This window comes from Rhineura floridana, chromosome 8 (genome assembly GCF_030035675.1).
Source record: "Rhineura floridana isolate rRhiFlo1 chromosome 8, rRhiFlo1.hap2, whole genome shotgun sequence".
Lineage (NCBI taxonomy): Eukaryota > Metazoa > Chordata > Lepidosauria > Squamata > Rhineuridae > Rhineura > Rhineura floridana.
This window is the reverse complement of record NC_084487.1, coordinates 132,217,246-132,243,487: the sequence shown is the minus strand read 5'-3', so window position 1 is coordinate 132,243,487 and position 26,242 is coordinate 132,217,246. Positions and strand designations below refer to the sequence as shown.

General features: G+C 42.2%; 1 protein-coding gene across 4 annotated transcripts in view; it reads right to left on the bottom strand.

The window, feature by feature from the left end:
• The window catches only part of JAKMIP1 (janus kinase and microtubule interacting protein 1), a 206,847-nt gene that overhangs the window by 173,185 nt on the left and 7,420 nt on the right, over window positions 1-26,242 (bottom strand). For 2 of the 4 annotated variants that reach the window (XM_061582548.1, XM_061582549.1), the window contains 3 exons: window positions 24,841-24,932; window positions 23,835-24,086; window positions 12,975-13,469 (listed from right to left, as the gene is read on the bottom strand). In XM_061582548.1, the coding sequence (XP_061438532.1) occupies window positions 12,975-13,469; window positions 23,835-23,963 (624 nt within the window). In that variant the 5' untranslated portion in view covers window positions 23,964-24,086; window positions 24,841-24,932. The remainder of the gene's footprint in view (window positions 1-12,974; window positions 13,470-23,834; window positions 24,087-24,840; window positions 24,933-26,242) is intronic. The other 2 variants (XM_061582551.1, XM_061582550.1) reach the window with 1 other exon arrangement.

The window sequence follows — 26,242 nt, the reverse complement described above, 5'->3', positions numbered from 1 at the left end:
GCACCTCATGAGAACTGGCAAGAATCTCTTGGGCAGAAGTATGGCAAAACTCATCAAGAGGGCTTTAAACTAAAGCCTCTGGGGGATGGAGATGATAGCTCAAATACCGATCCAAAAACAGCGGGCTGTAAACGCAAGGATTTGAAGGGTACACAAGACACTGGGAGAGAGAAAGGGATGCATGGCAAAGCTCACGGTATATTAACGGAGGAATCCAATCGGGGGACAAAAGAGACTTCTGGTGTCTATATACCAACGCGCGGAGCTTGGGAAACAAGCAAGAGGAGCTTGAAATCTTAGTGCATCAAGGCAAATATGACTTCATAGGGATAACAGAGACTTGGTGGGATGACTCCCATGATTGGAATATAGCCATTCAAGGATATAAACTCTACAGAAAGAAGCAACAGAAATCAAAGAGAACGAACAAAGTGGTCCGGTAGAGACCATTTGGGTAAAAATAAATGGAGAAACAAATAAAACCGACATGATAGTAGGTGTCTACTACAGACCCCCTGGACAAGAGGTGGTAGATGAGGCCTTTCTCAAACAAATCTCTGAAATCTCAAGGAGGCAAGAAGTAGTAGTGATGGGGGACTTCAACTACCCGGATATCTGCTGGGAGACGAACTCTGCAAAGCACAAAGCCTCCAACAAATTCCTGATGGGCCTTGCTGATAATTTCCTCTTTCAAAAAGTAGAAGGAGGAACAAGGGGATCGGCAATCCTGGACCTGATATTAACTAACACGGACGAATTGGTCACGGGAATTAAAGTGGTCGGTACCCTGGAGGAAAGCGACCACGTAATGCTGGAATTCGTGATTCTGGGGAAAGCCAAAGAAGAATATAGTCAAATATGGACCTTGGATTTCAGGAAAGCCGATTTTAGCAAGCTCAGGGAAAGGATGGGTAGGATCCCGTGGTTAGATAGACTAAAGAAAAAAGGAGCCCAAGAAGTGTGGGAGTTCATGAAGGTATTACAAAAAGGTATTACAAAAAGGTATTACAAAAAGCGCAATTGCAAACAATTCCAAAGAGGAAGAAAAATGGAAGACATCGGAAAAAGCCAATGTGGCTATACAGAAGACTGGTGGAGGAGGTCAAAATAAAAAAGAGCATGTATAAAGAATGGAAGGAAGGACGCATCTCGAAGGAAGAGTACCGACGAGTGGCTCGGGCTGAGGCTGGCGAGGGAAGCGAGGAACAACAAAAAGGGGTTTTTCAGATATGTTCGAAGCAAGAGAAAGACCAAGGAAACGGTGGGACTGCTGCTCAATGAGGAGGGCAAAATGTTGACAGATAACAAGGAAAAGGCAGAACTGCTCAACGCCTGTTTTGCCTCTGTTTTCTCCCAAAAACGGAACAGTGTGCAACCTTGCATCGGTAGCAATCTCAGTAAGGGGTTGGGATTGCAGTTCGAGATTGATAAGGAGATAGTCAGGAAATACCTAGTTAACCTAAATGAGTTCAAATCTCCAGGGCCTGATGAACTGCATCCCAGAGTATTGAAGGAACTTGCAGATGTAATCTCGGAACCTCTTGCCATCATCTTTGAAAAATCCTGGAGAACGGGAGAGGTGCCGGAGGATTGGAGACGGGCAAACGTCGCCCCACTCTTTAAAAAGGGTAAAAAAGAAGATCCGGGGAATTACAGGCCGGTCAGTCTGACTTCAATACCGGGAAAGATATTAGAACAGATAATAAAAGAGTCCATTGGCAACTATCTAGATGACAATGCTGTGATTAGAAGGAGCCAGCATGGGTTTGTCAAGAAAAAATCCTGTCAAACTAATCTCATCTCTTTTTTTGATCGGGTCACTAGCTTAGTAGATGGTGGAAATGCTGTAGATGTCATCTATCTAGATTTCAGCAAAGCATTTGACAAAGTCCCCCACAACCTTTTGATTAGGAAACTGGTCAAATGCGGACTACATGGAAATACTGTCAGGTGGATTCACAACTGGTTGGAAAACCGTACTCAAAGAGTGGTCGTCGGTGGCTCTGCTTCGGACTGGAGAGAGGTTTCGAGTGGAGTGCCACAGGGTTCTGTCCTGGGGCCGATACTCTTCAACATTTTTATCAATGACTTAGATGATGGGGTGGAGGGAAGCCTTATGAAGTTTGCAGATGACACGAAACTGGGAGGGATAGCTAACACAATGGAAGACAGGAATAAAATCCAAAGGGACCTGGATAGACTAGAAAATTGGGCTGAAATTAATAAAATGACATTCAAGAAAGACAAATGCAAGATTCTGCATTTAGGCCACAAAAACAAAATGCACAGGTACAGGATGGGAAATACCCGGCTTAGCAGTAGTGTGTGTGAGAAGGACCTTGGAATTGTAGTGGATCGCAAGTTGAACATGACCCAGCAGTGTGATGCTGTGGCAAAAAAGGCAAACGCGGTTTTGGGCTGCATAAACAGAGCTATAGTTTCCAGGTCGAGGGAAGTAATAGTCCCACTATATTCTGCATTAGTCAGGCCTCATCTGGAATACTGCGTTCAGTTCTGGGCGCCTCATTTTAAGAAGGATATAGACAAGTTAGAGCGGGTTCAGAAGAGGGTGACGAGGATGATAGCCAGTATGGAGAACAAGTCTTATGAGGAAACGTTGAAGGAACTTGGCATGTTCAGTCTGGTGAAGAGAAGGCTGAGGGGCGACATGATTACACTCTTTAAGTACCTGAAGGGCTGTCACATAGAGGAGGGTACAGATTTGTTCTCTGCTGCCCCAGAGCGTAGGACTAGGTCTAATGGTTTTAAGTTGCAGGAGCACAGATTCAGATTGGACATTAGAAGGAACTTCTTGACAGTAAGGGCAGTTCAGCAATGGAACCGACTGCCTAGGGAGGTGGTGGGATCCCTTCGCTGGATGTCTTCAAGCAGAGGCTGGACAGCTATCTGCGGGAGATGCTCTAGCTGTGGATTTCCTGCTGTGAGCAGGGGGTTGGACTCGATGGCCTACAAGGCCCCTTCCAACTCTATGATTCTATGATTCTTCCCCTGCAGGCTGTCCTTCAGTCTCATCCTCAAGTGCCTGGAAGCAGTTCCATGGTTCCACCAGTGAAGGGTGTGTTCTCGCTCTTCTGCTGCTAACTGTCATCCTTTTCCATGGAGTTTCCTCCACTTTGTTGTTGCTCTCCACAACAGTCTCCTCTTCTGCTTCAACATGCTGTAATTCTTCCACCTCCTGTACTTCTCTTTGCTTTTGTTGCTCCAGTGTTCTAAGTACTCTTCATCTTCTCTTATAGTTCTCAGTGCAGCCACCCTCCATTCCAGGCCCCTCACTTTTTCTTCCAACAGCACCACCAGCTTGCACTTGTTGCACATGTATGCCATGTTGTTCTCAGGCGAGAAAACAAACATTGCGCACACTTTGCAGGTCACCACCACTGGAGTGTCCTTCCCGTCCATAGTCTCTACTGCCTTTTGTTTATTTCTTTCTACTTGTACAAAGTGTGCTTCGTCCTGTCCCCCTTCAGGGTAAATAGGAGAGTCCTACTGGTATGTGCTGCACCATACAAGGGGGAAATTTTTTTAGGGACCTCCTCCATCAAACTCCTGTTAGCTCTCCCTGTTTTTTCACTCTGTAAGAGCTGGCTCGTGTGTACCTCCTCTGGACTAGCTGACACAGCTCCCTCTACTCTGCTCTGCTTGGAGTCAGGAAACAGAATGAAAATGCCCAGCACACACAGCTGCTTCCAGTTGCACTCAGCAGCTATCAGGCCACGCCCCTTCCAGTCAAGCTGCTATGGAACCCTTTAAGAGCACACAGCTTCAGAGCTCTCTTTGTTTCTGTCTGTCTCGTCCTCTCTACACTTCATCCGCCAAACTCCTGTCAGCTCCCCCTGTTCACTTGCTCTGTTTGCTCACTCTCTGAGAGCTGGTTTGCTTGTATCTCCTCTGGACCAGCTGACATAGCTCCCTCTGCTCAGTTATTTCATGCATTTGTAATGTTGGTTCTAACGGATGGGGCATAAATTCAGTTCAGTTTGCATTTAAAACTGAATCTATCAAATTCGCACTTTCTGAAACAAAGTGTACTGAAACAGCCATACTTCAAAATCCACACTTCTCCAAATTTTGTGATAGTTATTCAACTAAACACATGTAAAATATGTGTAAAAATACATATATTAGAGGAAAGTGTGCACAAAATGAATATATTAGCAAAAATAACATAAAAATGCATTGTCTGGGAGAAATTGCTTGTAGAAATGTGTACATTAGTCAAAACAGCGTACAAAACTGTTTTTATTAGAAGAAATTTGCACTGAAATGCACATAAAGAATTTCCATGAGGAATGTTTTAAAAAATCACAAATTGCTGCAGAAATGTGAAGAACTGGATTTAAGATTGGAATAATGAGAAACTGAGAGACAGATCCTTCCATTACTATTTGCTTTCAACATGCCTAGCAGTGTTAAATTTGGATTTCGATTCATGTTTCCCAGGGAAAAATCCTTCTTTAGCTGTAGTTTTCAGATTGCTGAATCTCTGTAAGTACATCAGGAAGGTAAGAGCATCACATTGCAGATTTTTCTGTAGAACCTGGTACACATTTAAAATATATCCTTAAATTCTCTTAAATTCTTTGCCTGTCATTCCATGTTTTCAGTAAAACCATGGTCTTCTGCTTTTTCTTTTCTATCTCCAGTCTCAATATTTTCCCACACTTTCTGACAACCAGGCATGTTGTACAACACTGTAGCACTGAGGCAGACCTGTTGCTGTATAAACCTTACATCATCATGTAATGGAAATTGTTTTGCTTCAGGAAAGACAGAATGTAGCAGCTGTGTTTTATTATTTAATGTGCAGAAGTAGTTGTTCAAAGCTTACATGTTAGTCTTCCAATGATGGACTGATTCTGCAGCAAGATCTGATTGGTGAACACAACACCAAAAAGGCAAAATTTCTCTCATATACTGCTCTCTTGAAGGTTTCCAAAGACCAGAGTGTTTCCTGTGTTTGCTGATTGTCCATCTGTAGTAATTCTGTCACTTTTTGACATATTTTCAGGGCTTCATTCACTCCTTCAAGCAAACCTTTTGCTCCATTCTGCTTTGGCAAATGCATTAGTAGGAAAAGTGTTCTCAGATTTCCATTTTGTACTGCAATTCTACAGCTTAATAATTGTTACCTTCCCTTTGTTTGCCGACACTGCCATTAATCTGAAGACTGAACACCATCAAATATTTTACCAGCTCTTTTCAGCTCTATGCATTAATACACTACAACTTTTATCTGTAATAAGCAGGATCTCTGTAGGTCATAAGCTGCAGGCTTTTTAAAAAGCTGGGTATCATAAGAGTCAGTGGTTCTCAAACTTTTTTGGTTCGCGGCGCACTGTAAAACATATAAAAAAATTCTGGTGCACTTCGGGTACAAAATTAAAAATATATTAATATATTTTAAACTATGAATAAAAATAAACTTAGAAAACTATTACTTACCCTATACAAATGGGTTTCTTCTCATTTTTAAAATATACTTTCATAATATTTGAGGCACACCTAGCCACCTCTTAGGGCGCAAAAGTGTGCCTGGGCACACCGTTTGAGAATCACTGATCAGAGTACTCCTGACACCTCACCACAGATCTCCTGATGATCTCTCCCAAGGGCTTCATATAGATGTTAAACAGCATGGAGGACAAGATGGTACCCTGCAGCACTCCACATCACAATTGCCAGGGGGCCGAAAGACAATCACCCAATGCTATTCTCTGATAATGACCCTGGAGGTAGGATCGGAACCACTGTACAACAGTATCTCCAATACCCATCTCACTAAGTCGGCCCAGGAGGATACCATGGTCAATGGTATAAAAAACTGCTGAGAGATCAAGTATCATCAAAACTTTATTGCCTAGCCATAGGCCTCTGCAATATACAATTTTAAAACAGAAAGAACAGCCAACATTTAAAACAATTTTAAAAAAGGAAGACATTAAAACAAAGACCATATATCCCTGGGTCATATACATCAGATATATTTGGGGGTAGATAACCATAATCCCCTTATGATTTGTTTAGTGCTTCTGCAACATATTTTCCTCGTAGCTTTTGTGCCGCCAAGGCAAAAAGGGCTACCCTGTGCGTAACATAGTAATCCTGGTCTGATAGAAGGTAGACAATATTTTCTTGTGGAGGACCTGGCTGTATCAACAAACTATCGAGGAATTTGAGTCTCAGATGGAAATATAATGGACACTAACGGGTAGTGGAAGAGATCTTCGATCACGCCTGCTCCACAAATACATACATGCTGGTCCCTAGGGACCTGGCTATATCGGCCTGATAAGACCGCAGATGGCATTGTTTGAAATCTTAGGGCAGTAAATGCTTGCCTAAGGTTTCATGAAATAGGGTAGGCCAAATAATTTGCTCTCTGGTGGTCCGTTTTTATTGCTCCATACCACCTTGAGAATTTGGAGTTTCTGATGGCCAAGCGATCAATCCAGTTACTATGTTGAAAAATTGCTTCCTTCAACTTGACTCGGTCTGAAACAATTGGGTTCGGAGTTGTTATATGATAGAGGTGGTATAGGTTCGATATTCTGGCACTCCAGTAATTGTCCCTTAGAGTCATATCGTGACATTATTTAGTAGGGGCATTTTTTATAGAGTCCCAAAAATTTAATAGAGTGTAGTGAGCACAAGCGGTGAGTTGAGGAAGGCCAAGCTCTGCTCGAAGAAATGCCGCTGGAGTGCCCGGAGGAAGGCACAAAAGTTTCCTTAAGAAACTATTTTGGATTGCCTCAAGACTGGGCATGATGGAAGTTTCCCATCTCCAAACCGGGGCCCCATAAAGGATCTGTACAAGGACCTTGTTTATAAAATATTTTAGGGCGGGGAGGACAAGATTGCCACCAGCTGTTCTATAAAAACTCAGGATTGCACCGCATGATCTTAAGGCTGTAAGTTTAATTTGATTTATATGTTTTTTCCAGGAAAGATTGTCCTGGAAATAGATGCCCAAGTACTTAAAGGCACGGCCTTGCTCAATTGGCTGGCCGTCTAGGGACCAGGAGAGATTCCGGGGCCTCTTGCCAAAGACCATGATTTTAGTTTTAGAGTGGTTGATCGTGAGGGGTTTTTTTGCGCAGTATGCACTGCATTTTTTAAGCAATCTCCTCAGCCCAATTTGTGTAATGGATAATAGTACCATGTCATCAGTGTAAAGAAGTATCGACACTTTCCTATTTCCAACGGCGGGGGGGGGGGAAATTCAGAGGTTATTTCGTTGAGATAGAAGTTAAAGTGAAAAGGGGCCAATAAACAGCCCTGCTTTACTCCCTTATTAATGGCTATGGGTTCTGTAAGAGAGCCTGTAAAGCCCACCCTAACTCTTGCAGTGTTGTCAGAATGTAATTCTCTAATAAGAAAGAGAAGGCGCTTAGCTATGTTGGTTTTGGCTAATTTGGCCCAGAGCCTTGCTCTATCTATAGAATCAAATGCCACTGCCAGATCCACAAAGGCGGCATATTGGTGTTTCGTGGGGCCGAGAATACTCATCCTTGCAATATGGTATAACGTTAAGCAGTGATCCATAGTGCTCTGACCTTTACGAAACCCTGCTTGAGCCAGGGAAATAACCTGGTTAGTGGTTTCCCACTCTTCAACTTTGGTTAACAGGTATTTAGAGTATAATTTGACCCCTGTATCAAGAAGGCTAATGGGGCGATAGTTGTTTGGTTCACGCTTCTCCCCTTTCTTATAGATGGGGATAATAATGCTTTGCTTCCATCCCTCCGGGAAGATGCCAGTATTATAAACTTGTGTAAATAATTTTGCTAATATGGGCGCCCATCAATCCGGAAGATTTTTAAAGAGTTCCGGGGGAAGCATATCCTCTCCGGGGGCTTTGCCCAATTTCAGTGTAGACATGAGTGGTTTTATTTGCGAAGCCAGGACTGGAGGCCAGTCTGGGAGGGGGTGGTCCAAATGGGGAGGGGCCGCGGTGGCTTCAGTGGGGGCCAAATATAACTTGCTGAAGTGCGCGTGCCAGACTTCAGCAGGAATCTGCCAAGAGTTTAGGGGAGTTGATATATGCATCCCTTTGGCCATCAATTCCCAGAGTGAGCATTCATCTTTTTTACCCACGGCTTGATCCAATAGTTGCCATTGGGTTCTAGCATACATGTCTTTTTTCCATTTTAGTAATGCCTTGTATGAAGCACGCAAATAAACAAGGCGTGAACACTCAAAACTTTCCAGGTGTCTCGTTACACGGCGGGCGTAATTGGTTAGGTGACATTTTGCTAATTTGCACTCATGATCAAACCATCTATAATTCGATGAGCCTAGTACCGGCGGTTGTTTGTTCAGAATCAGCATGGGTCTCAGTAAAGACACGATTGTTTGATATGGCTTTGTGACATCTGATTCAGATGTTAGTATGGTTTGTCTGATTGAAGCCGGGAGGTTACTATACAAAAATTCCGAAATGGAAGAGCACAGGGTCATAGACCATCGAACTCTCCATTCAGAAATTTGTATGCCTTCCAAGTTTAGTTTTAGAAGGGGAGGAGTTGAATGTGCTAACTTCATTTCAAGTGAGAGGGGAAAGTGGTCACTTTCCACTCTATTAATTACATCGAATTTTAGTATATCCGTGAGCAGGTTTTTAGACACAAAAATGTAGTCTATTACACTCGCTCCCGTACTAGTTAGGTATGTGAAAGCACCTTTGGACTGGTCAAGCGAAGAACCATGGAGACAGTCCAAAAAATGCAACATCAAAACCTCTATCAGTCTGTGGCCTTGCATGTTTAACAAATGATCCTGTGAGACTCTGTTCCTTAAGGTGGAAAGGAATCTCTCATCATGATTCAGGGACATTTCCATATCTGACTCAAAATTTCCTAGTCTTGAAATCCCCACATAAAAGCAATCTCGCGTCAGGAAATTGATGCTGAATCTGTGACAGGGTTTCTGAGAGAGCCTTCCAGATGCTGGGGGGGGGGGCATTGACTTAGCTACACTCGGCAGGAAATAAACATTCATAATAATAAGTCCTACTGAGGGTCCCCGAAGACTCAGCACCTGGACATACTGCTCATTGTTCAGGGGGGTGATCTCCACTGGGAAGTCCACAGAAATTAAAATAGTAAGGCCGCCACTTGCACGACCTTTACGATCGGTCTTCTGGGTGGGTGTAGAAAAAACTCTATAACCACTGAGGGACAATGGATTGTCGTGGGTCAACCAAGTTTCCTGTAGACACACTATCGTGAATTCATGCATAAGGAATCCAGCTCTGCGTCTCAGTGTTTGTTAGACCAGCCCATTACGTTCCATGACAGAATCGATATTTGTCAGGCAGGGCTAATCAGGTCTATTTCCTTAGCAGTGCTAACACAACAGTTTGTTCTGGGATGAAGATGGGAACCTGCAGAAGGGGTAGGGCCTCTCTGTCTCGATTTTATTGCAGGGCTGTGGTGGTGCTCTGCATTGTTCTCTTTCAGAGTAAAAGGTGCATTCTGCTCATTTTCCGAGTTGAGTGTCTGCTCCTCCCCAAAGTTAATAAGGACAATGGGGGGTGGGAGCTATCACTGTTGTGGGAGTACATGGTGGAGGCCTTTACAGAGTTTGAAATAGTGTTATTTATGATTGCCGGGCTGGTTGCATGCAATGGAGAGGGTTCAACTAGGGCTATTGAGGAGGGATTTGATGTTACAACTTGGTCCCTTGTATTCCGATTTGTTTCGAGTAGGGCCCCCTTCTTTATTATTGTAGATCCTACCTCGCCTTCCTCCCGTTCGGCAATATAGAGCAGTGCCAGGGAGGGTCCAGGAGGGGTCCTCTCGTGTATTTTTTGAAGAAGGGCTTTTAGGTAGTCAAGCCTGTGCATTATTTCAAGCCAACCACCCGGGATAGCGCTCCAAAAGAGCGGAGTAGGGTTCGTTCCTCTTCATCAAGATGGCCATTTGCCCAGCCATCAGTATCTTGTCTCAGAATCTTCATGGCAGGAGACTTCTCTTGTGTGGTCTCAGTCGCTGACGTCATTGGGTGCCCCTCTGAATCCTCCAGGTCGATAAGCAAACCATAGTTCTCACTTGTGGAGTTCTGCGGTGAAGAGAAACTAGCCGGGTAGCATGAAAGGAGGTTCACTGGGGAGGCTCTGTTTTCAAAAAGCTGGGTAAGTTCAATACCCTGCTTGGCCAGTTGATCCTTCAGGGCCAATATGTGTTTCACTGTTTTAGGTGAAGAGAAAGTGACCACGGCCCTTGCTCTCATACCGTTGAAATATAGGTACTCCACTAAAACAATTTCCTGGGTGGTTATGTTTAGAGAGAGGAGACCCTTTAATATTCCAACTAGGTGCTTTTTCCGTACGGACTGGTGTATTATGCCCTTTGGTTTTGGGAAGTTGACAAATGCCAATTTACATTTGTTTAATACTAAGTTCCATCTTGGCATGCTGGGTGGTTGCATCTGTGTCTGTTCCCATACTCCTTCGTTAAAACCCCCTGCCACGGGTCTTGCTGGGGTTCGTGACAATCCTGAGTTTCTGAGGTTGAGGCCAAAGCTATGGTCGGGGGGGGAGGGGAACCAAGATTAAAACAAGCCTCTTTTTGTGCTACCACCCCGCTCTCGTTAGCAGATTTTAGAAGAGAGGGGATCTCTTTCCTCGCGGCTGAGCCCTTGTCCAGTAAATTGAATAGTTTTTTGAAGTTCATTTTACTACCTCGAGCTTGTTTTTGACTTTTGAGGTTTTTGCTCTTCTTTACTTTGGTGGATTGGATCTTTTTTTTCATCCAGCAAGTCCTTGGATTCGGCACGATGGGCTTGCTCGCGATGGGAAGAGGTGATGTAGTCGAGTTTGGGGGCAGGGACAACCTGACTGATACTGAGTGAGCAGCGGGCTTTTGATGCAACTTAACCAGGGTTGTCAATAGTTGATTGCTTTCTATCAGGAAGTCTTTCACTTTCTCTATCTCTGACAGCAACATGAATAGCCAACCCAAAAGAGAAGACCCCAGTCCAGACAGATTGACATGAACAAGGGTTCTCTGATGCTTGTTTCTGAGATTTTATAAGTTCTCTTTCTTGTTAAACCTATCTATGAAATAAATTTCAGGAACTCTCGAGTCCTGAATTGTTTCTCAATATATCAACAAACAAAACAAACTATCTTCAGGTCAAGTTTGTTCAGATAAAGAGCATATTGCCCAATCTTGTTAGGAGGCTGTTTGCGCACAAAATCCCCTATAAAAATAATCCTTTCAAAAACCTTGCAAGGAGGAGAGCCCTTTCACATTGAGGAAAGTTTATGCACTTGAATTTATTTAAATTATTAAAAATGAAGTAATTTGTCTTGTCACACTCCAACCTCATGAGGGGAAAAGAAGTAGTTCTCAGGAAAACAGGGAGACATGGCTGCCATGCTGCTTCACATAATGCTGCACGGGAATTTCAGAGGTGTTCTTAGGAAGAAAACCAGCTGTTTATTCTGGATTTAAAACTATTGAGGCCCCAGTTAATTTAGTCATCTGAAGCTGCACTACAAGGATCTTCCTCCCACTCTCCACAAGGACACAGGTGGTCCCTTCTCCAAATATTAACATTCAACTTGCTGACAGTACATCTTGTATATTCTTTATATATTTTGTTGATTCTTTACCAAACTTAATAGGCCTCAGTACTGCTGTTAGATGTGTTCCATGCACATAACTGTGCAGGAAAGGAAAGGCTGAAAACAGCCGTCCTTTCATATGCCTGCTCTGCCACTGTGAAGCACTGAGGGAGAAAAGGCAGACTAGAGCAACCACATTTCTGGTAATATTCCCAATGTAAAGACAGGCGGTCTCCCAGGAAACACTTTTCTTGGATTACTTAAAGCACTCAGGCTTAGGCATCAGTGGTTTCTAGTTGCTGGAGACCATCTTATAGCTTACACACACTGATGAATCTGGTTGGAGTGTTTCCCCCCGACAACTGAATGAGAGCAATCACCATTGCTAGACTCCTTCTGTAACATTTAAAATGGTGTGAGGCATTGTGAACAGAGCTTGGAAAAGTTACTTTTTTGAACTACAACGCCCATCAGCCCAATCCAGTGGCCATGCTGGCTGGGGCTGATGGGAGTTGTAGTTCAAAAAAGTAACTTTTCCAAGCTCTGATTGTGAAACACCATGGGGTATGGCAAAGAGATGGACAGGACAGGTCACGGGTAAGCAATCATTGTGCCTCATTCCCAGTCCAAAAGTGGAGAGTAGAGGGAATATGTGTAGCAGACTAGCAGCATTTCCATTCTGCATGGTGGGAGAAGCAAAGCCCAGGAACCTACACCAGGAAAAGAAGGCCACTTCTCCTAAAAAATGTTCTTCTTTCATTAGCGATGCTCTTTTCCTCAGTTTTTGGGGTTGATGTGTGACATAAGCAAACATGATTCAAATCCCTGCCCGAATGGCTGCCTCTCACACAAATTAAAAAAGCTTCTGGAATAAAATTCAAATAGTGTCACAAAGACATGGACACAAACCATGCTAGCCACTACAACCTTGATGTTGTTCTTGCTGGAAGCCTTGTCTATCAGCAAGAGGAGGTCCTTCCCAAAAATAAAGACTGTCCCTTCCTGGAATTACTGGAAAAACAATAAATTGAGCTCCCTCCACCAGCCCCAGTCATTAGTTCAATGGCTTTGGAGCTACCAGAAAACCTGCTCTTTTGGTGGAGGCAAAACCAGAATAGGAAGGTATGCCATGCCTCAGAAAATATAAATTTTTTTGAATAAGCTCTCCCTCTGGGAGTGGATGGGAGAAGCAATACATCCTAGAATGCCCTTCTTTTACTAAGACAGAATTATGTTACAGGATTAACATCAATTTCATTTACAAAGTAAAGGAGGAGTAAATCAAGTAGTCATGATACTACATGGTTATTACAAAAAGGCCTCTAATACTGGAATATGCAATGAGATATAAAACATGATGCATTGCATTACTAGATGAACCTACCAGCTTACGGATGTCCCTCTCGCATTCACGCTTTATCCTATTAATTTCATCTTGATGGGACTGGTAGGCTATGCGCAGGTCAGCTGCCTTCATCTTATCTGCCTGCATGATGTTACTCAAGGCTTCTTCCAATTTTTTTTTCCCTGACTTTAGTTCTATTATCTCTTGCTGCATCTTTATACGCTCAGCATCAAATGATTTCCGGGCTTCCTCCCTGGCTTCATTTAAAAAGGCGGTTTTCACTTTGTCAGCTGCTCCGTCTCGCAGTACATTTACTTTGGACTGCAATCTTTGGATTTCACCGTCTTTTATTTTCACCATACGAGCCACTTCTTGCTCATGCTGCCGAATAAGTACCTCTCGGACAGCCTGGAGTCCCTTCATTTTCTCCTCATGGAGTTTAGCCTTCAGTTCAGACACACAGGCTGTGTGCTTGCGCTGCTCCTGTTCTCGGTCTTGTTTTACTTCTTGGAGCTTCTCTCTCAGTTTACCCACCTGAAACACCATCATCAACAAAAAACCAGCAGATTACTATTAATACACACAACTGTAGAAATGTTTAACAAACAAATTAAACACTAGGTGCATATCTAAAGACTTTCTGAATCTAGTACATCTAAACTTGGACAATGAAGAATGTGTTGAATATCAATTGGATTCCACAATAGCCTTTGACGCCAGAACAAAATCCCTATATTTCAAAACTCATAGCCTTACCACCCACCAAGGGGCATTACAATATCTCACAGACTGCTTTTCAGCCACAATTGCCCTCAGATCAGCACACAGTAAAACAAGCAAAATACTTTTCAAATATTACTACAGCACCTTTCCACCAATTAAGTTGACAATTTTTTCAATGAACCAATAAATATTTATTTTTAACCATGCACTGTCCAAATCTGTTTTGAATACAGACATAAATTGAAGACATTTGTATGCATATTTGTAATATGAAAGCCAAAACTGACATTAGTACATACATACATCAAAACTGAAGTTACTTTTCTGTCCAAAGGGCAATGTTTGAAAAAAAAAATTTCCTCAGCCATTGTTCAAGCCAGCCATACAATCCTATGCTTGTGAAAAGTAATGGACTACTCTGACACTCAAACACAACCCAGCTAAGTCATACTTAAATGGTACACATCTTGTCTTTGGCAAATAGATATGAAAATTGAAGATTATTGCTAATAGTCTAGAAGCTTTAATATATATTACTATCCTGTATAATACTACACTATACAGAAATGGCATCTGTCTTCGTAGTGGAAGATCCCTGTGCCTAAACCAACTTTCTTGGGAAGGGAATCTGAAGGCAGATAGTGGTGACAAGAGGCCTTAGTAAGTAAGTAAGTAAAATTTAATTTTTGTGTCGCCTATCTGGCCGAAGCCACTCTAGGCGACGTACACATTAAAATTCAATAAAATACAATACAAAATAAAATACAGCGCAGTCAAGAATGATCATTTTAAAATAGCGGCAGTATAAGACAATGTAGGGCAATCAATAAACAATTAACACTCATAAAAAATTAGCCCACCCCGGAGGTCCCGAAGGCCTGTCCAAAGAGCCAAGTTTTTAAGGCTCGGCGAAATGTATCTAGGGAAGGGGCATGGCGGAGATCAAACGGGAGGGAGTTCCAGAGAGTGGGGGCCGCCACTGAAAAAGCCCTCTCTCTAGTCCCCACCAACCTAGCTGTTTTCGTTGGTGGGACTGAGAGAAGGCCCTGCGTGGCTGATCTAGTCGGGCGGCTTAATTGGTGGTGCTGCAGGTGCTCCTTCAGGTAAACTGGGCCAAGACCGTATAGGGCTTTAAAGGTTAATACCAACACCTTGAATTGGGCCCGGAAAACAACTGGAAGCCAATGTAGATGAAATAGCACTGGCGTGATATGATCACGGCGACGGCTGTTTGTAAGTAAACGAGCCGCCGCATTCTGCACCAGTTGTAGTTTCCGGACCATTTTCAAGGGTAGCTCCACGTAGAGCGCATTGCAGTAGTAATCGCAGTAATCGAGAGGTGACCAGGGCATGTACTACCAGTGGGAGCTGATGAATAGGGAGATAGGGTTGCAGCCTCCGTATGAGGCGTAGTTGATACCAAGCTGCCTGGCTCACTGCCGAAATCTGAGCCTCGATGGACAGCTTGGAATCAAACCTTACTGACAAACTGAGAGCTCACTAATCACTGGGTCGGGATGGCAGCCATCTGAGAGTTCTCAAATGTGAAATTGCTGATCATCTGACAAATATATGTAACTTATCCCCGAGATCAGTCTCCATACCTGAAGACTGGAAAACAGCCATTGCAATACCAATTTTTAAAAAGGGTTCCAAGAAATTACAGGCCAGTTAGTTTAACATCCATTTCAGGAAAACTGGTGAAAACCAAGACAGAATTACCAAGCATATAAAATAACAAATCTTGCTGAAGCAGAACCAGCATGACTTATGCAAGGAATATGTCCTATTTCACTAAACTCTTTAAAGTTCTTTGTGAGTGTCAACAAGCATATAGATGACCCAGTTGACACTGTGTAATTAGATTTTCAAAATGCTTTTGATAAAGTACCTCACTAAAAACTCATCAGCTTAGCCATCATGGAATAAGAAAGATCATTTTATGGATCAGTAACTTGTTAAGGAACAGAAACCAGAGAGTAGGAATGAATAATGGGCAGTTCTCCTACTCGAGAAATATAGAAAGTGGAGCCCCCTAAGGACCTTTGCTTTTTGAACATGTTCTAACTTTTAGAGCGGTACAGCAATGGAACCAATTACCTAGAGAGGTAGTGGGCTCTCCAACACTGGAGGCATTCAAGAGGTAACTGGACAGCCACCTGTCGGGTATGCTTTAAATTGGATTTCTGCATTGAGCAGGGGGTTGGATTCAATGGCCTTATAGACCTTTTATGTCCTGTTCCCTGATCAGTAGCACTAGCCAATCAGAGGAGTCCCTCAGGACCTATTAAGTAACCTAGATTTGGGATGCAGTTTTGAATAACCTGCATACCAGTCAGCTGCACGCATTTTCATTTGGGTCAATCAGGTGTATGCATCTGCAATATCTAGCTCTTATGTTCCCTCTTTTTCTTTCAAACAGCAAAGGTCATTTAGTCCAACCCTCTGCTATAGGTAAAGCATTTTAAAGCATCTTTCCTTTTAGCCAATTAAATTAGAGAATGGATGGATGGAAACTAATGTTGCACTAGTGCCAGCACAATGTTATGCCTGGAGACAGTGCAATGTTGTTCTCTCCAGTTTCAGAGCAGCATTATGGCAATTACTCCATAATATGCTGATTATGAACAAAACAATCACTTTGAATATGTATGGGGTAGTGGATTTTCCCCCCTAAATGCGTCACCAAAACACTTTATGGAGTAGGTTTTCAGATCAGAGAGAGTGTACCTTCCTTGCAAGGTTCTGAGCCTCAAAACAGGTTTGTGTGTGATTTTTTTTTAAAAAAGCAGACACAGCATTGAAGAACAGAAAACAAATTCTGGTGGACTGCTGTTTCATTTCTTATACTTTGTTTCTCTCCAGGCTTTATCAGCCCTTAAAGGGTTTTTTCCCCCTTTCTCCACAGGGTGATATTATCATGGCTAATCAAGATTGCAATGAGTTTAGGAAGATAAATATTTACTACTTGTATAAAAGTAGTTCAGAGCCCTTTTTATACATTGCATTATCTAATTACTTAAAAGGCAAGATTTTTTACTAAGGGGCTATTGACACAAGCATAAACTGAAATATTATGGAGAGTTACTCTGCCCTAATCCAAGTCCTTACATATGGCTTACATTTGACTAAATTTGCATATAGTTGCAAATAGTTACAATGCCCTGAACTCAAAAAGTACATAAAAATAAGGTACTCTTCTCATGTTTTTTGCTTATTCTGCACTATATTAACCTACTGCACAAGATTTTTGTTTCAGGATTACAAAATTAACCAAAGCCCTATATTATTTATTTATTTATATTTATTTATTTTATTTTATTTATAGACCGCCCATAGCGAATAGCTCTCTGGGCGGTGAACAACAGAGTTAAAATACAAAGTTCCAATATAACATACAAGGTCACAACAAGGTAGAGTAAAAAACATTGAATATAAAACATGAACGTTAAAATGCCTGGGAGTATAACCAGGTCTTAACCGGGCGCCTAAAAGAAAGTACCGTAGGCGCCAGGCGTATCTCCTCAGGTAAGCTGTTCCATAGTTCGGGGGCCACCACAGAAAAGGCCCTGGATCTAATAATCCTCCGGGCATCCTGATGGGTTGGTACCCGGAGGAGGGCCTTAGATACTGAACGAAGTGAACAGTTAGGTTCATAGCGGGAGAGGCGTTCCATCAGATATTGTGGTCCCACACCGTGAACATGTAGAGGAGGAAAGTTTCACCTGTGGGTATCCTGCATGGACTAGGCTATTGGACTGATGACCTTAAAGGTCCTTTCCAACAGCATTCACTCATTCATCCATCCAATCTACAGGGATATTGGTTGCCAGTTGCTTATAATGTGGAATGGTAGCTTCAGTTGCTTAAACTTCATGTGTCTATTCCAGTGGACAGACAAATCTAGGACTCCAGTTTACCATTCTGCCACTGATATTTCTTCAGTTCCAGGGTAGTAGTAAAGCTAGAACTACCCACAGCATAAGATATCATATCTATATTGCTAAAGTAACACGTCTCCCTAACAGCTGCAGTTTCCTGGCATTTTGGAGCCTGAGTGAACACGGAAAACCAGAAATGCATATTAAGCCAGAACGTTTTTCATTAAGTGAATATAGAATTCAATGAGGCCTTTATAGCTCACATTTCAGTTGATAAAGGATGCATGCCACCTTGTTGAGTGACTCTTACGAGAAAGTGTGAGGTATAAATTATCCAAATAACTAATGGCTACATTGCACATCTGTTTCCTCCCAACCATATCAAGTGATTCCACTACATTGCAGTAGAATGCCAATATTATCTCTGTACAACAATGCTTCTCTTGCAATGTTTCTTCAGATGATTAGGAAATATTTCTTCTCCTGTGGGAAATTCTTTGGCTATATCAGTGGAAGTGCCTTGTGGGAAATGAAGAAGGTGAAGCATAGGAGTACAGTAGGAGCTGTAGGCTTAAGAAGCCCACTCTAAATCCACAGCTCACCATCTCTAATTATATTTTTTCCAGCTGCCCCTTAATCACTAGGGCAGGGGTAGCCAACGTGGAGGGTACTACATCGGTTATCCCTGCACTGGGGTGTCTCCCACCAAATTTTCCAGTTTTCATGCAGCCAAAACTAGTAATAACCCTGAAATCTGTCTTAGCCTTTTAGTTAGCCTTTCCCCTGATGGAGTAATTTACGTAAGATTTTACCCTGATGAACAGTGACAGTCTGAGCATATGGACAGAGTATGTTTTGTTCTGGGTGCCAGGAGCTCAAGAAGGGCCTACTGAGTTAGGTCAATGGTCCAGCTTCTTCGATCAGCAAAATCAGTATCTCCTGCCAAGTGGAACTCTTGAACGAGAGGTTGTTATAACTTTTTGGAATGTTCTAAAAGTGTCCCTACTTTAAAAATCAGTGACACAAAGGAACAAGTATTGAGATTTCTATTCAAATGAATTTGGAGACTACCAAATGTAAGCATTCCTAGAACTAGAGGTGACTTTCTACCAGTTAAATATGTAGCTTCGTTCTATGCATGAAAACATGCCCTCCAAACGCTAGATAATATAACCCAATTTAGTTTCTATTGAGTCTTTAGCTAGTGCACCATCTTAAATTAATGTCCACTTTTGCTAATTAAGTATCAGTTTCTCAAATTCTGTTCTTTGCTTTAAGAAGGGAACTACAGATCTGAATAACTTATTTTTCCAAAGAGACCAGCTGTTCACTGCACCATGCTGCACTGCAACCTGAGAACTTGTTGCATCAGGCTTGCACACCATCTTCTCTATGGAAAAGAAAGTTAATTAAGACTTTTAAAAACATTTGGCCAACTACCTTACCCAGTGCTATGTAACTGAGGCCTAAAGTCACATTGGAAACAGCTCATGTGCATGTATCATTCATTATCCTTAGGCACCAGCATATTTAGCAGCAGATACCTCCAACCTCCCTTCCTCCACCTTGTTAAATAACTTAAGACAGTTTTGAGGTCTTCTTCCTGAGAAACCAGGTGTGAAGTCAACCTAACAGACTAGTACTTATTTCAGTTTCCCCTATGAATTCTATCTGATTGGCTGATACAAGCCCAAGCTACCAAGGACAAGGACTGGCCCACATGCAAAAGCAAGTTTGTCCCTCCCTGTCCATGTGAAACTGGTTATCTATTAAAGTCAGATCTGGAAGGTTTATTTACTTAAGAGAGGTGTATCTTGGCCTAGCACGGGTAGGTGTTAAGCAGAACTATTTGTTTGTAAGATTTTTAAAGATTTTTTAAATTGTTTTTTCACTTGTTGTTTGCACAGGAATCCCTTTTGGGAGAAAAGGTGGGATATAAATTAATTAAATAAATAAATAGTTGTATCAATATAAGCAGACTCCCGTGTCTCTGTTCTGAGGGGGGATGTGCATGCCTTCACTGTTAGACATTTGATAAACAAAACTGTCCTTTGAAACCAAATATATTGAGGGCCCCACCTGATCAATCAATATCATGGCCCCGATAGTATAGAAAGCTTGCGTTGTTGGTTCTTTTGACAATTTTTAAATACTTTAATTGCTTTATGTCCTCTAGGTCTCCTCATGCCATAGCAGGTCACACTATAGAGAAAGTAGGTTTATGCCCCAGATCAGTTTTGGGGCGTTGCGAGATACAGGTATCCACAGGCTTCCACACTGGTCTGATTCTAAATGGGCAACAGAAGATTCTCACTCTCTCACACACGCACTTCACATCCATCCAGAGGAATAGTTCTGCTTATAAATGAAAAGCTTGCTCACTATATTTTAGCTTTTTAGATAGCCCCAATAAAAGATACTTTGCTGCTATTGTTGCTCAGAATACGACAGGGATTAGAAGCCCAGCAGATTACCCCAAAGAACATAAAATTAAATACATAGCATGCACAGTGTGTGAATAAACAGAAATTTGCACTTATTTTAGTTCATCTACATATAGTAAACTTATTTAGTGGCTATGTCTGCTTGCTCCTCTTAAAATGCTTTGCTAGCATGGTAGGAAAGTATTTATTTATTTATTTATTAAATTTCTATACCGCCCCATAGCCGAAGCTCTCTGGGCAGTGCACAACAGTCAAACATCAAATACAATAGGCTACATATAAACAATGTAAAACTTTCTTTAAACTTACTTTAAACTTAAAATTATCAAATTCACCAGAAAAATCAAGACAGTTGTCAACACATACTAAATGTTAAAATGTTAAAATGCCTAGGATAAGAGGAAAGTTTTAACCTGGCGCCGAAAAGATAGCAATGTTGGCGCCAGGCATACCTCATCAGGGAGATTGTTCCATAGTTCAGGGGCCACCACTGAGAAGGCCCTTTTTCTTGTTACCACCCTCCGAGCTTCCCTATGGGTAGGTACCCAGAGGAGGGTCTTCGATGTAGAGCGTAGTGTATGGGTAGGTTCATATCGGGGGAGGCGTTCCACCAGGTATTGTGGACCCGCGCCGTGTTTAAAACCAGCACTTTGAACCTGGCCCGGAAACATATAGGCAGCCAGTGCAGGCGGGCCAGAATCGGTGTTATATGATCGAAACGTCTAGTCCCTGTTATCAATCTGGCCGCCGCATTTTGTACAAGCTGCAGCTTCCGGACTGTCTTCAAAGGCAACCCCACGTAGAGCGCATTGCAGTAATCTAACTTTGAGGTTACCAGAGTGTGGACAACCGAAGCGAGGTTCTCTCTGTCCAGATAGGGGCGTAGCTGGGCCACCAGTCGGAGTTGGTAGAAAGCATTCTGTGCCACCGAGGCTACCTGAACCTCAAGTGACAGGGATGGGTCTAAAAGAACTCCCAAGCTACGAACCTGCTCCTTCAGGGGGAGTGTAACCCCATCCAGAACAGGTCGAGCATCCACCATCTGGTCAGGAGAAGCACCCACTAACAGCACCTCAGTTTTGTCTGGATTGAGCCTCAGTTTATTAGCTCTCATCCAGTCCATTGTCGCAGTCAGGCATCGGTTCAGCATATCGACAGGCTCACCTGAAAAAGATGAAAAGGAGAAGTAGAGTTGCGTGTCATCAGCATACTGATGACAACGCACCCCAAAACTCCTGATGACCGCACCCAGCGGCTTCATATAGATATTAAAAAGCATGGGGGACAGAACTGACCTCTGCGGAACCCCATACTGGAGGACCCAGGGTGTCGAGCAATGCTCCCCAAGCGCTACCTTCTGGAGACGGCCCGCCAAGTAGGAGCGGAACCACTGCCAAGCAGTACCACCAACTCCCAGATCAGCGAGCCTCCCCAAAAGGATACCATGGTCGATGGTATCAAAAGCCGCTGAGAGATCAAGGTATTGTCTAAAAGATGAGAGGGGGACATTTTTAGAGTTCATAAGCCTATAATCTTTCACCTGAGCTCCTCAAATGCACCTTCCTCTTAAACTCAGAAAGAAAATAGTATCACTTTCCCCCGCTTTAGAGCTGTAGCTTTAGTTGTTAATGTCAGCAACAGTCACACCTTCAATTAAAAGAGTTTAAAGACTTCTTTCTATGACTAACAACCAAAACACTACTGCAAATTAGAAAGACAGCCATGCTTAACAGACCTAGAAGCAAAGATCAAGGATGAATGAAAGCATACAGAAGTGAGGAACATGTGTTCTGTTGCATTTCCGTATCAATAATCTTTAGATTACCTAAACACATAAAGAGGAAGAGACTCTGGGATTAAATTTAGGGGAAGATATGAATAAGAGTTGTAAGGGGCCTATAAGGCCTTTGAGTCCAACCCACTCCTCAATGCAAGAATCCAAATGTGCTGCACAGTTCTTATCTATTAGAAAGTCCCTAAAACTAGAAGTACAACTATTATTAGAAAAATGCCTATCAACCCCATCCAATAAAAATAGCATGTGAATCCTGATAATTGGAGGCATTTTTCCAGATATTGTCATGGGAACTGCTGCTGGCTGTGATCTCTTAGTTCACATATTGGCCTTGTTTGGGTGAGGTGATAAACCCCATCATTTATCATTGCAGACACAGGCACAAATCTGAGGCTTGCTGCAGCACTCCCCCCCCCTTTAGGTTATGATTGGAAGGAAGAGTTTGGAAGCTTTCACTTCTGTTTTAGACTAATCCAAGTTAAGATTTATGACTGAACCCAAACTGCAGTTACAGCTATGGTTAGCTGTAACAAGCCAGGGTCATACATAAACTAACAACTGATAATCTTAACTACAGTTTAAGGTTCAGACACAATACCAAACTAGTTAACTGAAACTGGAAGTAAAAGCTTTCAGTTACCTCCTCACAGTCACATTGGAGGGGAGCACACAAGCCCAAGGCTTGCACATGCAACAGTAAACCTTTGTTTATCATTACATCCAAAATGGGCTATTATGTTTGTTCATAACAGTGAACACCACAGAATATCTGCATGGACAAAGACTGCACTGTGTGAACCAGCCTCAAGAAGTTGCAGGCAGTTTTCCTATCCAATTGCACTAAGCTTCCCACAGATTCTCATTGTGCATGGCAGAGAAACAAAGGGAAATAGAATGAAAAATTGTTACTATATTCATTTCCAAATTTTGTTGACTAACAAGCAACACTGGGGAAATCTGACAGCTAGTTATTTGTTTAACTATCTCGTAAGGACAGAAGCAGCAAAAATTCAAATCAACTGCAAAATCAAACAGAAGCAAAAGCTACTTGATGATTAAAAAAACCCAGACCATTTCTATGTCTAGCATTACATCTTGCTGCCTTTGGCTTCCATAAACTGATATCCCTATGCAAATGAACAATCTACAGACAAGGGTACTTAATACTGGAATGAGATCCAAAGCCAAGATCTTGGGAGCATAGTCAAGCCTTGCCTCTATAAGTAGCTATAAGTATGAACGGTTTTAATATTGGAATTAGTTTAATTTTATTTTAATCTAGACTCTGTATGTTTTAATTATATGTGTTTTTTATCTGGAAGCCGCCGCAAGTTCCAGTTTGGAAGGATGGTGGGGTATAAAGACAATAATAATAATAATAATAATAGCCTCTAAAAATCAGTAAACAATGTAGATCTTACAGGCATTCTTCACACATTCAATATGGCACTGTAGCAGAAAGCTCCAACCCAACCCATGCACTCTCATTACAACACCTGTAAAGAGCACCCACATGTACAGATGAATGTGCAGGCGATTCTCTGCATGATCAGAAACCTTGGCATAGTGTTTCAAACACATTCATGAACACACAAAGAACATCCGTTATGGGGCAATTAGGACATGAAGAATAATTACAAAGCCACAATTTATACACGGACTGTGGCTAAACACTCATCATTAACAGAGCCTAGCTGTCTGTATTCATGAACACACATTTCTTAGCAGGCTCAGGAAGTTATTTATATTGTGCACCAACATTATCATCTTCCACTTCTTGGAGGCATACAGGAACATTAAAAGTGGAATCCTGCCAGCTCAGTATAAACGTGCAGTACTAGATCTTATTTTCTAAGGCCCTATCTGCACTATACACTTAAAGCAATATTATACCATTTTACCAACAGCCATGGCTTCCCCCAAAGTATCCTGAGAATAGTGGTTCATTAAAGGTGCTGAGAGTTGTTAGAAAATCCCAATTTCCCTCTCAAAGCTATAATTTCTTTCCCAGGGAACTCAACTGGACATACTTCCATGTAGCATTATGTTTACATACCTTGCCTTTTTCCTGCTGATATTCAATCTGAATGTTCATCAATTTAATCCGCAAGTCTTCACTAGCTGCAGCTTGGACAGCGTCAGTCTCCATATCCTTTTCTCCCTTTGTGCGGCTTTTCTTCGACATAGCTTAAAATATGTATTCTTATATTGACAAGCAACTCTACACACCAAAGATTAAGTCATGAAGCAGCAGACGCTGCCATCCCATATAGAACCCTGTGCTGCCATAGTTACTATCCTTCGTGTTCTAAAAGAAGCAAAAAACAAAAACAGAAATTGGAGTTACCTGTTTGACCAAACAAAACTTCTAGTGAACATAAATGACGTATGTTGCCAAAAGTGAACGTGTTTCATTTCCATTTATTGCAGTGGAGCACAACGCAACATACAAACATCCCTGCTAGATTAGATCAAAGGTGTTTCCAGTTAAACTAATGAGACCTAACTTGGCTAGATTATACTATATGTATTAAACCAATATCCAATAATTGTTATGTCAACCATTAAGTATAATGTACTTTTCACAGTATATGCTGGAAAGACAAACTTTCATCCTGTTACAGTAAAACCCCACAAGTAAAAAAGGTTTTGGCCCAGTCTATCTGAAGGAGCGCCTCCAGCATCATCAGCTATGCCGCCTAACAAGATCGGCCTCAAAAGACCTTCTCTCTATCCCACCAGTCAAAACAGCTAGACTGGTGAGGACCAGAGAGAGGGCTTTTTCAATTGTGGCCCCCACCCTATGGAACTCCCTTCAAATAATCTCCGCCAGGCCCCCTCTACGATGAGTTTCTGCCGGGCTGTGAAGACCTGGCTCTTCAGGCAGGCCTTTGGGGTGGGCTAGATTTTACCATTATCGCTTTTAGATTTTAATGTTATTGTATTGGCGTGTCATTTTGTGTTATTTTGTATGTCATCCAGAGTGGCTGGATGGCCAGCCAGGTGGGCAACTAAGAAATCCAATAAATAAATCAAATTAATTAAATTTAATTAAAACCTACCAAATCTATAGGAAAAATCTCAATAGTGGGTGAAATGCTGGTCCAGGACTAAGATAGCACTTGCAGTAAACATGCTTGTAGATGAACAGTAGCTAGAAAGCAAAACATCTGTTTTAGACTCTGCTACCTGACTTGTATCCAATCTAGACAGCAATTCTGAGGCTATTTTGCCACCTAATGTTGTCTTCACCAATGATTGCATCAAGTAGCATCACTGAAAGGCCTTCTTCCCAGATCGATTTTTTACTTTTAACAAATTGAAATGCAGCGTGGTGCAATGGAATGAAGGTGAAAGTTATAGAAAAGCAGATCAATGCTATCCCACCAAATAAGATCTTACACAGAGCAACACAGGCACTCAAACCGAAGAAATTAAGGCAGATGCAGACAGAGTAACAGCAACAAAATGTAGAATGGGGAGAAACTGCATGTTCTAATACAACCACCTGACTTAACCCTTGCCCTGCTATCATGAGCTCAGAGGGGGAGAGCCAATCTTAACCTCATGGTTTTCATGCAGTTCCTCAGGAAAAAGACTGTAAACCAGCTATTTTAATTTTTACAGTTAAAATCACTACAGAAATATACTTTCCATAAAGTATCATCCACATACCAAGAGAGTCCCAACATGCGGATAGGGGCAGGGACAAAGACACAAGCCCTGCCCTTAGTGTCCTTGCATGTGTCATGCCCCCACCCTCACCCCCAGACCATCCTTGTGATGAGTGGGGATGGTCTGCAGGAAGCTTTAACTTGTGTTTACCTGAACAAAAGAAGAGCACTGTGTGCAACTGAGGACCATGGTTGTGTGGTAGGTTCTAGCAACATGAATAGAACTTTTCCTGCTCCAATATATGGGCAAGGTAACTCAGTGGGGGGTTGGGGCAGAGCTTGTGTGCACACCCCTGCACCCTATCCATGGATACCAAGTTTGCATATGCAGGTAAATGCCTGAAAATACCTTTCACTGTTATGTAGTACAGCACCTGTACATCAAATGTTTTGAGGTGTGCCCGTTTTTACACACACACACACACACACACTGTCAATGTGCACCAAGCACTTCATTAGCATACACTTCCCATAAAGTATCATCTACTCCATCAAGGATGAAAAGGAAGATTTAACTCTAGTGTCCCCAAATATAGTTTCTGCAAGGGTTGCAAGAGGCAGAAGCAGAGATGCTTTAAACAAGTGTAAAATTATGCATATTGGAGCAAAAAATCTGAATTTCACATATACGCTCATGGGGTCTGAACTGGCGGTGACCGACCAGGAGAGAGACCTCAGGGTTGTAGTGGACAGCATGATGAAAATGTCGACCCAGTGTGCGGCAGCTGTGAAAAAGGCAAATTCCATGCTAGCGATAATTAGGAAAGGTATTGAAAATAAAACAGCCGAT